Raw genomic sequence first — 13670 nt, 5'->3', positions numbered from 1 at the left:
TTCCAGCATGGACATCATATGCTTGGTTCAAGCGTGGACATCATATGCTTGGTTCAAGCGTGGACATCATATGCTTGGTTCCAGCGTGGACATTATTTACAAAGATGTTAAATAGTAATGGTCCTAGGAATGATCCTTGAGGAGACCAAAAGAGACAGGAAGAGAAATGATGAGTATTTTTTTTGCCATTTTACAGTATTTTTCATTATTGTAACGCCATCTCTTGGGCTGGTAAAAGAGCGTGCTTTCTATGACTAGTGGATTGTCTTGGCTGAAGTCTACTAGTCCATATGTTACTTAATTTCTTATTCTTAGTCTGTACCTGCTTATTATTCTGGTTGTACACTGATTACCAAATTTAGCATTACATTCAACTATAATGAGTGCAATATCGTCTCTTGATGTTATTTCTAGAAGATGTTAGAGATCCTCAAAAAACAGGTCAGCTTCCTCTTCTTTAATTGCACAGTTTGAAAATTAAATCTTGTTACACCCCCAGTGACATAGTTTGAACAATTAAATATAAATACTTAATTTCACTATAGTTATTGAAAGACTAAGCAGATTTTAAGGAGAATAAAGCAAATCTGAGAGGAAAGTTAAATATATGCATTAGAGATTTCTTGTATGGTCAGGTAACATCTCCCAAACAATGAAATTCGATTTTTCCTTCCTTACATTTTAGAAGGCTGTATTATCTCTGTGAATGGATAAATAACTCAAGCAAGCGTTGACAGAGTGAGAAATAACCTTCTATGTGTAAAAAATCCAAGTAATCCAGTCTTCTGAGACAAATAATTCAGTTTATTACACAGATAAACCACGATAAGTGCTTTCACTAACTAGTAGCTTCTTCAGATCACAAACAGGAACCACAGGAACCATGTTATGTTATGTTTATATATTTAGTTTTTAGATTTTATGGCGCTTCTGCTTTAAAAGTTGGTTGATTAATTAACATGCAGATATTTAAAGCACATGGTTCACTCTGTCAATGCTTGCTTGAGTTATTTATCCATTTACTTATCTTTTTTATAAGCAAGCGTGCTGTGGCAGTAACCAGCATTTTTAATTTACCTTTCAACGCTGTATTATCTCTGTTAATAGGTTGTGGCTGAGGATTATTACATTGAAAGGTTAGTAGACATATTTGTGATGGAAGCCGAAGTATTTTTTGAGAGAAACAGATGGAGCATATTGTAGGAGTGACCTGCTTATTTGGTTATATTGTTTAGAACCAGCATAACCATGCATTATGTTGCAACAGTACACGATTATCTAACTAGCTAAAGTAATCATTTTGTTTGTAGATCAGTGTTTTGGCACACCCTATAGGAGGACTCAACAGGGATTTTATGCTATATTTGACAGATGCTTCTTTTCATGTACCTGCAAGAAGTTATAGGTCAGTTCTGGTCATATAAAGGTATTAGTACCAGAACACCATGACATCTTGGATTTCCTACCCTCCTCCCAATGATGCTAAAAATGACATACTAATTAAGTTGTAAACCATAGATGATGTTATCACTGTTTCCAGCTGCATGCTAACTAAACCAGAAATGCAACATCCTAAATCTATTTCTCTTCCCACACAGGAATCCATATTTACTTCGTCCTGGATGCCTCTGGAAGTGTTGGTCAGGAAAATTTTGAGAAGACTAAGGATTTCATCTTCAAATTGATCATAATGGTATGCAAACGGCATTTTCTGGAAACAAGGCACAGTAAGATAGCCTTCTAGGTCGACAGCAGTGGTTTTGCCAACGATACACTTGTGATTAACTGTGAAGGTACTAGTGACAGGGAAAAATCCCCACTCAGTTTATCCACACACCACTGAACACCGAGTCTGCATGACATCTGCTGGGAAATCTGACCACTTCCTTTTTATTAGTCCCTTGTTTAACCAAACTCATGTCACTTATCACATCTCCGAAAAGCCATTCCTGAATCAAAATGTATACCTTATTGAAAGTGAGTTTATTCCTTTAAACAAACTATTTTGTTTGATAACTTAACTAAACTATTTTATAATAATTGCTATTATAATATTTTAGCAAAAACAGCAACATTCTATATATATATATATATATATATATATATATATATATATATATGTTGATAGATCGAAAGTACGTTTCAGCGAAACGTACATGAGTGAACTCACTTTCGTGAAAGTGCACTTTATTGAAAATGCACTTTTGCGAAAGAAAAAAAAACACCCCAAAAAACCTACACAAATAAAACATTACTCACGTTAATTCGATAAAATGCACTTTCGCGAAAGTGAATTCACTCAAGCACATTTTGCTTAAACGTACTTTCGATGTTCAGACCAGGACCCATATATATATATATATATATATATATATATATATATATATATATATATATATATATATATATATATATATATATACATATACACATACACACACACAATATATATATATATATATATATATATATATATATATATATATATATATATATATATATATATATATACACACATATATATATATATATATATTAATGGATTCCCTTTAGAAGCTCGAAATACTGAAATATCGAAATTCAGTATTTTGAGCCCATAAAGTAGAATCCTGAGAACAGCAAAAGGTCAGAAACGTGAAATTCAAAACCTCGAATACCGGAGGTTTTGAATTTCACGCTTCGGAGCTTTTGCTGTGGTTATGGATTCAGGTAAGTGTGTGTGTTAAGGGTTTTGGGTAGGGGCTGTGGTGTGTGACTGTGTTTTGTTGCTGTGATGTGTGTGTGCGAGGAGAATGTAGCTTGTGTGGCGGTGTTTTGTGTATGTGTTTGTATGTAGTGCGACCTTGGAGTGAGAATATTTAAGTGGGGGGGGTGTGGGGAGTGCATGTAGTAGAGAGCTTGTGTTTGTGTGTGAGGAGGCTGGTTTGTGTGTGTGCAGTATAAGCGCAAAATTCAAAACCCTTGGTGTGCGAGGTTTTGAATTTTGCGGTTCTGAGTGTTCGTGGTTTGAAACTTTATAGCTTCGGAATACTAAATTTCAATATTTCAGTATTTTGAGGCTATAAAGTGAATATATATATATATATATATATATATATATATACACATACATATATATATATATATATATATATATATATATATATATATATATATATATATACACACACACACACACACACACACACACACACACACACACACACACACACACACACACACACACACACAACTAACAAACGTATAAACCTAGTGCCACCAACATAAGATGAAAATGATGTTTGGAAGACCACTTGGGCACATACATATATTGTAGACTTAAACTTCTAGCTTTCTTTCATTACAGACTGAATCCACATGCATTTACATTGCATATTCTCATTTAAAGGGACTGTTTCTTTTCTTAGTAACACTGAATGAGTTGCAGATTTCTGAAAATATTGTTATAACCGTGAAACACTTTGCTGAGTATTCACTATTTGTAAGTATGTATGCTTCTTTATTTAATTGGTTATTTATCTTGTTTGCTTTATCAATGGACTAGTTTTCAGACCCAAACTGTCGTCATTTACTGTGTGCTAAACTACGCTGTTATACTGCAATTGCTTGCTACGCTGTGCCTGTAAAATCTAATTTTATTGTTGTTTTCACTATTTACTTATTTGACATGTATTTATTTATTTATTTGACATTTGTTAACCGGGTTGGTCCAACTGAGCTAGAAGTCCATTTTCAGTGGAGACCTGAGGAAAAAAGCTCCAGGAAATTATATACAAATATTCATAGAACAGAGGACATCAAAGGCAGATGGAAGGAGTATTTCCAGCAGCTTCTGAATGAAGAAAACCCCACAGAAGCTGAACTGCCCCAGAAACAGCCTACAATGAGAGAAGAAGCGGAGCCCACCATAGAAGTAGTAAGAACAGCACAAAGGAAGATGAAGTCAGGGAAAGCAGCAGGTTCAGATGAGGTCACACCAGATATGATAAAGCAGCAGGTTCAGATGAGGTCACACCAGATATGATAAAGCAGCAGGTTCAGATGAGGTCACACCAGATATGATAAAGCAGCAGGTTCAGATGAGGTCACAGCAGATATGATAAAGCAGCAGGTTCAGATGAGGTCACACCAGATATGATAAAGCAGCAGGTTCAGATGAGGTCACAGCAGATATGAAAAAGATGTTGAGTGAGATGGGGAGAAATGGCTCCTAAGGGTACTAATAGCAATGTGGAGAGAAAGGCGTATCCCAGATGACTGGAGAATAAGCATACTTGTGCAGTGCACAAGAACAAAGGGGACATCCACAACTGTGGGCACTACAGAGGCATTAAACTCCTATCACATTGCATGAAAGTTCTGGAGATGGTGATTGATAAATGGATACGCAGAGTAGTAGATTGTAAGATGGGAGATGAGCAGTTTGGATTCAAATCAGGATGCAGTACAACTGACCCGATGTTTGCACTGAGACAGATACTTGAGAAGAAGCTAGAGATGAAGAGAGAGTTCAACTGGGCATTCTTGGACTTGGAGAAAGCATATGACAAGGTCCCAAGAAAGCTGATCTGGGCAGTAGTGCGGTGGTTTGAAATCCCAGAATATGTGCAAGGACCCAATGACTCAAGTACGAACAGTGTTCGGCCTCACAAAGGGGTTCCCAGTGGGAGTGGGTGTACATCAGGGTTCAGCTCTGAGCCCACTGCTGTTCATACTGTTGATGGACTACATTAGCAAACAGGTTGGAGGGGACGGATCAACAAAGCTCTGTATGCAGACGATGTGGCAGTACAGGCAGACCCTGAGCTAGAACCTCAGCAAAGGATAGGAGAATGGAATGCAAATCTGAAGGCACATGGGATGAAACTAAGCACAGATAAGACGGTGGTAATGGCAGCAAATTAGGGAAATCAGAAGAAGCTGAGAATAGAGATAGAAGGGAAGATAGTGGAACAGGTAAAGAGCTTCAAGTATCTGGGAGGTGTGGTTGAGGAGAAGGGAAGTCTGAATGAAGAGGTCAAAGCTACAATCAGAGGGGCTGCAGCCAACGGGCATAGAGTGTCATGTGTAGTCTGTGACAGAAGAATGCCAAGGAAGCTGAAACGTAAGGTGTACAAGACAGTGATGTGACCAGTACTACTGTGTGGTACAGAAACCTGGGCAGTAAAGGCAGAGCAGATGAAGAAGCTAGAGGTGATGGAAATGAAGTGCCTGAGAAGGGTGGTAGGATGCACACTGACAGATGAAGAAATGGGGACATAAGAGCAGAAGCCAAAGTAGCTCCAATTGTAAAAAAAAATGGGAAAAAGGGGACATGATGATGATGATGATTCATAGAACATAAACATATAATTTAAGTCATACAAAAAACTAAAAATAAAAAGTAAAACACTGAAAATGCACAAAGAAGTTAAGCAAAAAAATACAGTTTCAACGAACAAGAAAAATGAGATCAAATTAACAGAACCTGGCAAATTCAAATATGCACGATATGTATTTACAGATGAGGCATGGAATGTACAATATAAAGGCAGATTGGAGTCAATGAATTATAAGAGCATCAGTAACTACAAAAATAGATAAACAACATACATAATTACATTGTTAATAGTTGTAGTGGATAACATAGAAGTCACACTACTACTTGAGTAAAGCTACTTGAAAATGTGAGGAAGGAAGATTCAATGATAATTAGCTGTAAAGTAAAGGAAGAGAAGTGAGCTAAAGGAAGAGAGAAAAGGATGGAGAGATGGGAGGGCTCATGTAGGCTCCTGGCAAGGGCAGATCCATGAGCTTAAGAGAAAAGGTTTTAGTTGCTTTTTGAATTGATGCGTACTTGGGATGTTTCTAATAGAGATTGGAAGTTTGTTCCAAGCTAAAGACACATTGTAATTGTAAAGTAGTTTTGTTAGGCTTATGTATGTCAAAGAGTTGTTGGTCAGAGCTTCTGAGAGATCTAGTAGTTGTGTAGAAGGAAACCAGGGAGGAGAGGAAGGGGCAGGCAGTAGGTTTGTGTAGGATGGAGTGTGCGATTTGTAGCTGTGAGATAACAAGTTGATAAGTGAATTCTGGCCATTGCAGTTTTATGAATGCAATGCAATCGTGTGATTTATAAGCCTGGTTTTGTTGCAAATCTGGTGATTTTATTATATGTTTGTTTGAGCTGGGAGATTAATGTGGATTGTAAGTTTGTGAGGATGGGAGCGGCATAGAGAAGACCTGGCAGGAGGAAAGCCCTAGCTAGAGATAGGTTGGCTTGTGGTGTAAAGAATTTTTTGTTCTGATACAGTAATCCTAGTTTTTGATGCGTCTTTTTGATACACCGATGAATATGCTAATCAAATTTTAGTTGATCGTCTATTTTGGTGCCAAAGAGTTTTGTATTTGGATCAGCTGTGATAACTGTGTCATTTAGCGAAGATATGGAAAAGGTGGATTTGTGGTGCGAGAGAGATCTTGGTAGATAGAGTAAGAGTTTAGTTTTTTTAGGGTTTGGGTTAAGATGGTTTTCATGAAGCCATTGTTTTATGGTGATGAATGTGTTTTTTGTGCAAGTGAATGGAGATGTGATATATTGTCAGAGGTGGTGATGAGGGTTGAGTCATCCGCGTACTGGATCAGAGTAGAGTGTCCGCAGGCAGAGTGGAGGTGGTTGGCAAAGATATTGAATAGAAAGGGGCCTAGGATAGAACCCTGGAGGGAACCCCTGTTTTTACAGGCAGGAAGTGGGTGTAGGAAGTGAGCCACTGGAAAGATTGTAGTCTATTAGTAAGGTAGCTGAAAAACCACTGCAAAGTGAGAGGAAAGAGGTTAAGTTAGTTTAGTTAGTAGTTTAGAGTGAGACTATATCCAATAATTTGATAGGTCAAGGTAGAGACAAGACACTAACTGATTATCATCTCTGGCCTCAGCAACTGTAGGAGTAAAAGATAACAGGGCTGTAGCAGTACTGTGGTTCGGCTGGAAGCCATGTTGGGTAGGTGTTAGGAGGTTTTCATTAATTAGGTATTTAAGCAGTTGAGAGTGGATGCACTTTTCAAGAATTTTAGAGAGTGGTTATAGGATGGCAATTGGTCTAAAGATAGAGGGGTGTCTGGAGTTACCTCCTTAGTGCAGTGGTGTAGTGTAAAAGGATTTCCAGATGTTTAGAACTGTGCCTTCTTGAACAGATCTATTTATTAGTATAGAGACAGGGAAGGCTATGGATTCAGCAGCAAGCTTGAGAAGTGGGGGTAGTTTATCTGCAGATAGGAAGCAGGGTTTACGTTTATGAAGAAAAGATTTGATATAGGAGGTGGGAACAAGTTTAAGAGAGAAATAGTTATTGTTACTTTGGGTAGGAGAAGTGGAAGAGTTGTTTAGCAAGCGTTTGTGTTGTTTCCACTGTTTGTTAAGTATTTACTGGTATTTTTTCACTGTTTCAAAGCTATTTGTTCTGTTTGGTCTGGTTTTCACACCAAGCAGTACTTAATTAACTGATCTGTTAACTGGCTAAAGTATTCTTTAGAGCCTCCTGGCTGATTTTCCTGCTGTTTTGTTAGAGTTTTTTCCAAGTTTTAGCTTTTGGTATTTAGGTTCTGCATTTCTGCTTGTTTGCACGTATCGCAGCACCTCACATTACTGCACAATGGTGTGCCAAAGCCAGAAAGTTACATTCAACAAATTTTCCCTTAATACCCAGGCAGAAATATCCATTCACCAAGCTCCTCTGTGATTATTTCCAAAAAGCCATCCCTAGTGACAGTCTTCAACCTAGCATTACGGAAAGTTGTACTACCATTGTTTCTCCTGTCAACCTCGTTGACTTGGGTCTCTTGTGCAGGCAGTGTAGCAATTGCTTCATGTACGCAGACAACCCTCTGCTAATAACACAGTCTAGTGCAGAGTGTGAGAGATGTATTTACACCAAGAATCGAGAATCCATGCTCTCTCTCACTCAAAACAGTAATGAGAAGGTTGTCACATCACACACCACTATATATTCACATGGTACCACTATTCATACACTTAGTATGCATCAAACACGTAAATACACATATGCAGAGGTTCTCACAAGAAACTTACTGAAACACCAGAGACCTCCAAAACATGCCTGCTAAAGCTAACACAGTCTCAACAGCAGCTATGATACAGAGCAACATCAGTGTCTCACCCACCAAGCCTGTAAGGCATAACACTCAAAAAACAAGTTTTCTTGTCATTGGAGACTCACTAGTGAGACACACAGATGTTCCACTCACCAGGTTGGACAAGAAGAAAGTCACGGTCAGCTGCCTGTCTGGTGCCAGGATTCACCAAATCATGCATGCACTTAAGTCTCTCAGCAACAAGTACTGTTATGACTCTGTCATAGTTCATGTTGGTGTGAATGACCTGAGACATAACTCAATGGAATATATGAAGATAGACATGGTTGAGGTCTCTGAGTATGTGTCCCAGGCAGGTATATCCCTAGCCTTGAGCAGCATACTACCCTCGCATAGAATGATGCCACAGTATAAACAAAAAAATGATTGATTTCAATAATTGGCTTAGTTTTTGGTGTCATTCCAAGGGGATCTAGTTCCTGTCTGTCTGGGAAGCCATGGTTGACAAACCTCACTGCTTTGCCAGAGACAGTTTGCACCAACATTACTGACGTGAAAATAACCAATCAGAACAAAATAAGGGTCATGCTGCTAAATGCTAAATTGCACTCCCTGGAAGCACTTCTATCTCTAGAAGATGTAGATAACTGTGCAGTCACAGAAACCTGGTTTAAGGCCTCAGACAGTACCCCAACCCTGCAAGGCTACAATACCTTTTACACCTTTAGACTGCAAAAGGAACGTGTGAAAACCAAAGGAGGTCGTGTTTCAATGTATATTAGAGACAAATTCACCTCATCTCTGGTTAGACTGGACAACTCAATGGAGTTACTCCAGGTCCAGGTTACAGTGAGTAAGACCTCCATTCAACTCCTACCCAGTTATAGATCCTCCTCCATGAGTCACGACACCAACAAAGCCCAATTAACCAAACTGAAGACAATCCAAATTGTACCGAACACACTGGTTATGGGAGATTTCAATTACCCCAACATCAACTGTGAAACCTACTTTAGCCCAAACTTGCTAGCAAAAACATTTCTTGACTTTGTAAATTCAAATGCCCTAGAGCAAATTGTCCATACCCCGATAAAAGGAACAAACCTTCTAGATATGATCCTCACCAACATGTCAAAAAGGTGCACTGTGGCAACTGTTGGACCCTCATTAGTTAAAACTAACCACAAATTAGTCACCTTGGAAATGACTAACACCAGAACTCACAAAGGGTGAAATCAGACTAAAAAACTTCAACAAGGCAAAATATACCCTCCTAGTGAAGGTATAAATGCATTCCAAACCTCACTCCAAGCTGAAAGTGATAACTACACTGAAGCTTACACTAAAACCATGTACAATCACTTGCATACGCGTATAAACTTGGCTGTACCAGATAGAATCAAAGCCAGAGCCCCAAGTAAAATCAAGCTGCCGTGGTGTACTTCCAGCATCAAAAAACTCTACAATAAATGCAAAATGTTGCTGTCCAAGAAAACAAAGACAAGGATCCAACAATGGAAAAGCACCCTCTTTAGCCTTCACAGGTAAATAAGGCAACTTGTCAAATCATCCATGAGTGCCTTTGAAAGAGGCCTAACAAGTACTGGCAAGGATAACCATAAGGCCTTTTACAGCTACATATGTAACCTAAAGGGTAGGACCCAAGCATGTGCAGAACTGGTGGCCAACGGTATCACACACACTGACTCCACAGAGATTGCAAACTTGCTAGCACATAGGTTTGGTGAAAATTTCAGTGCCTTATCCCCTCTTAACTTACAACAAACCCACCCCCAAACCCCCCCCCCCACCTTACATATGTGAAGAGCAGGTCCTCAAAGCCCTGTCCAAGGCAAAGAACATGGCCTTTATGGGATCAGGTGACATCCCAGGCTGTCTTCTAAACAGGCTAAAACATGAACTAGCATCACCACTAAGTACCCTTTTCAATCATAGCCTAACCACAGACTTTGTTCCTTTGGAATGGAGAACAGTTACAGTTATCCCCCTCCACAGAGGTGGCCTAGCAACAGACCTGGGGAATTACAGACCCATAAGTCTGAACAGCCTCATCCATAAGGCCATGGAAGTATCATTATGGACCTCATAAATAAAGACATAGGTGACCTCCTAACCCTGGACCCTACACAATCTGGCTTCGTGAAGGGCACATCCTGCTTGTTAAAGCTGGTGGATTTCTTTGAAAGTGTGACCAAGGCCATTGATGAGGGTAAATCTGTGCACACAGCATACCTTGACTTAGCAAAGGCTTTTGACACAATCCCAAATTCAGGCATTACCGATAAAATTAACAAACTGAATCCAAACCCCATCACTGTAAAATGGGTTGCCAACTGGCTCACAAACTGGACTACACACTATCAATGTGGGTGATTCCACATCAACCAGCAGATATGTTACCAGCGGGGTGCAACAGGAGTCAGTGCTGGGCCACCTACTGTTTGGTATATACTTCTCAGAAGTTCAGGTTAAAACTAAAGGGTTGTGGCTGACCAGGTTTGTAGACAACTGCAAACTAGGTGCAATCACTGAATCCCCAAATGATGTTGTATACTCCAGGATTGTCTCACATAGACCAACGACTGGTGTATTAGTCATGGTCTCAAACTGAATGCAAAGAAATCCATCATTATTCCTTTGAACACAAACAACGTCCCTTCACACTCTATCATATTAATAACAATAACCTAAGTACCCATGAAGTGGTAAGGGACCTGGGATCACAGGTTGACCGCAACCTTAATTTCGATCAACACGTGCCTACCATTGTAAGGAAAACTTTCCAGGGACCTGGGATCACAGGTTGACCGCAACCTTAATTTCGATCAACACGTGCCTACCATTGTAAGGAAAACTTTCCACATAGATCACTTGATTAGTAAAGGCATTGGCTCAATAGCAATAGAAATTCTAATCCCCCTATACTCTGCACTTATCTGGCCTACAAATTAGTATAACGCCCCATTCAGTATGTACCGTACTAAACATCTATAGCAATTAGAGAGATCTCAGAAGTTTCTAACAAAGAAGATCAAGGGCTTCCAGCATGTGCCTTACATAGACCGACTAAAATCCCTGCCACTATACTAAATATCGTTTAGACTTCTTAGGGGAGATTTATGTCTGGCCTAAAGAACAACCCAAGACCCAAACCTAACAAACTCACTACATATCCGAAAATCAAATGGGTCTAGGGATACCCATTCCAAGGACCTAAATATGGCCTGTGACTTAAATAGGACATGCTGGAGGGACAGGTTTATCTACCAACAACTGCCACATATTTGAAACAGGCTACCAAATCATGGGAAGGGGAACACCTCTATGACACTGTTCTGGAGGTACCTAGATGAGTGGATGGGACACTGTAAATTCTTACTGAGGATAGCACCCACAACCCTCCTGGACATGGGCAGTCATCACTAAATGTAGTCTTGTTTATTGACTAGTACTGCTATGGTGTTACATTGGGTTGAAATGGCTAGGCTTAAAATGACCTCCGGGTCAATAGCCTAGTAAACTCATATGATCTTATGAGCCTACAAGTAAAATCACATATTAACAGTTCACTAATGCAGTATTCACCACAAAATAAAGGCTCAGAGCATGCAAATGATTTCCTATAGTTAAGTCTAGAAGACAAAGGCACATAAAATATAATAATGCGCAGAAACTAAATATGTAATATACAAGAGTTAAATCCAAAAAAAATCAGCAATATTTGGATCTGCAAGGAATAAACCCATGACATAGCTCAAGAGGATAAGAGCATTATCTAAAAATTACAACCAAAGAATTTATTCTATAATTACATCAGCTTCAGTTTTTACAAAGACATTACTCATAATATAAATAAATAAATAGATAAATAAATAAATAAATAATTATATGCACTCAAGTAGAGAGCAGTTTAACTGAACATCAAATGCATCAGCAGTTTATCTATGACAGATAAATAAAAAACACACAAATAATGACAGGCTAACAGGCACTGCTATTGAAAATATCACCAATTAGAAATTTAGTGAAAGATATACCAGACTACAAAGTTATTCACACTATTTTAATAAGCAACAGACGTACTCATGCAAGGTATCCCAAAACTACACAGCAGATCAGCATACCTGTACTGCATCAATGGGAAACAACTGGGGAAGCACATATCTATAAAACACATACGAGTAGGATAAGAGACACGAATACAGACAGGCCTGGAAACACACAATAATGATATATTAAAGTTATGTAACAGACATGATAGTGACAGGATAAGACACAAATACAGACAGGCCTGGAAACACACGATAACTATATATTAAAGTAATGTAACAGACACATACCTCTCATCCTGGAAACATCAAAAATCTGGACAAAGGCCCATGAAAAATAAGTACAAATCTGTATGCTGATTAACATAAAATTTGCATACATAATTATGTAACCCCACCCACTCTGCTGGAATTTTAGGATACCAACTTTTATATGCATACTGAACTGACAACCAAAATGTGATCATGAAACACAAAAATAAGCAGAAGAACAATAGTGTTTTATTTGTATTAATATTTGAACTTGTGCAAAACCAAAATACATTTTCTTTTATAAAAATAAAATTAACTGCGGCTGCGCTTCAGCCTTCTTAAGCTAAATACCCTTATCGGCCATCTTAAGAATCAAACCCTGCATCTTCTGTTTATAAGGTAAACACCTCAACCATTATACCAACCATTAACCCATGCATGTGGTTTAATGGAATCCAGTGGTGGTCATGTCCATTTATTTATCCTTAATGGAGTACGGCAATTTATCTTCTGTAATAACCTCTGCACATATTCAATGGTCATATTCTACATGTATCTTATGAAAAACCTGATTAAATGCTTAAAAAGAGGTCCATCTATAGTACTGATGAGTATTGCAAACAAAATGCTAATATTACTTAAATGAAATGCAGATGCAATCACAGCAATTGTTTTCCTGTACAAGACTGGTGGAATGCATTTATAAGTTTTTTTTCATGAATGAAAAATCTGAAAATAGATTTTTTTAGGATATTTAGGAGTGCCCCCCCCCCCCCCAACACATTCTCTCTCAGTAGGAAAGTAGGGCTGGAAGGGGGAAGACTTGATTTATACCGTAAATAAACATACTGATCCAAATTGTAATATGTTACAAGAAATTTAATTAGAAAAAAGAAAGAAAATTAACAAATAAAATGAAGTTTAAAAGCTGGAAATTGAGCTCCAAGTGTAGCTCATGCTGAACAAATTTCGTCAAAACTAAATAAAAACTCAGGTACGACAATGACATCTTTTCCACCAAAATCTAGTTCACAATGCAGCACTATATATCATCCTCACCATGATATTATCAAATTGTTGGAGCACAAGAACACAAGCCAGTCACCAGCCCAACCAGAGTCCCAAGAAGAATGGAGATGCTCAGGGTACTGTAACATTTACACAACTAAACTACAGCTTGAACTCATCTGTCAATCACACTGTGTTCTGTTTCCAGGGTCTAATTCTGAAGGGGCCTTTTAGATCTCCTAAAGTATTTCTT

The 13670-nt window shown here is 38.5% G+C and overlaps 1 protein-coding gene and 1 long non-coding RNA gene across 2 annotated transcripts in view; one reads left to right on the top strand and one right to left on the bottom strand.

Moving 5' to 3' along the window:
- LOC122813824 (complement factor B-like) overlaps positions 1–13670 on the top strand; it is a 436913-nt gene that overhangs the window by 88375 nt on the left and 334868 nt on the right. Inside the window, exon 6 of the mRNA XM_044086351.1 lies at positions 1599–1693. Within this exon, the coding sequence (XP_043942286.1) occupies positions 1599–1693 (95 nt within the window). The remainder of the gene's footprint in view (positions 1–1598; positions 1694–13670) is intronic.
- The window catches only part of LOC122813825, a 176571-nt gene that overhangs the window by 161158 nt on the left and 1743 nt on the right, over positions 1–13670 (bottom strand). The window lies entirely within an intron of this gene.

This window comes from Protopterus annectens, chromosome 10.part0 (genome assembly GCF_019279795.1).
Source record: "Protopterus annectens isolate FY-2018-M chromosome 10.part0, PAN1.0, whole genome shotgun sequence".
Taxonomy (NCBI): domain Eukaryota; kingdom Metazoa; phylum Chordata; order Ceratodontiformes; family Protopteridae; genus Protopterus; species Protopterus annectens.
The sequence above is the reverse complement of the archived record's forward strand: the minus strand, read 5'-3'. Positions and strand labels throughout refer to the sequence as shown.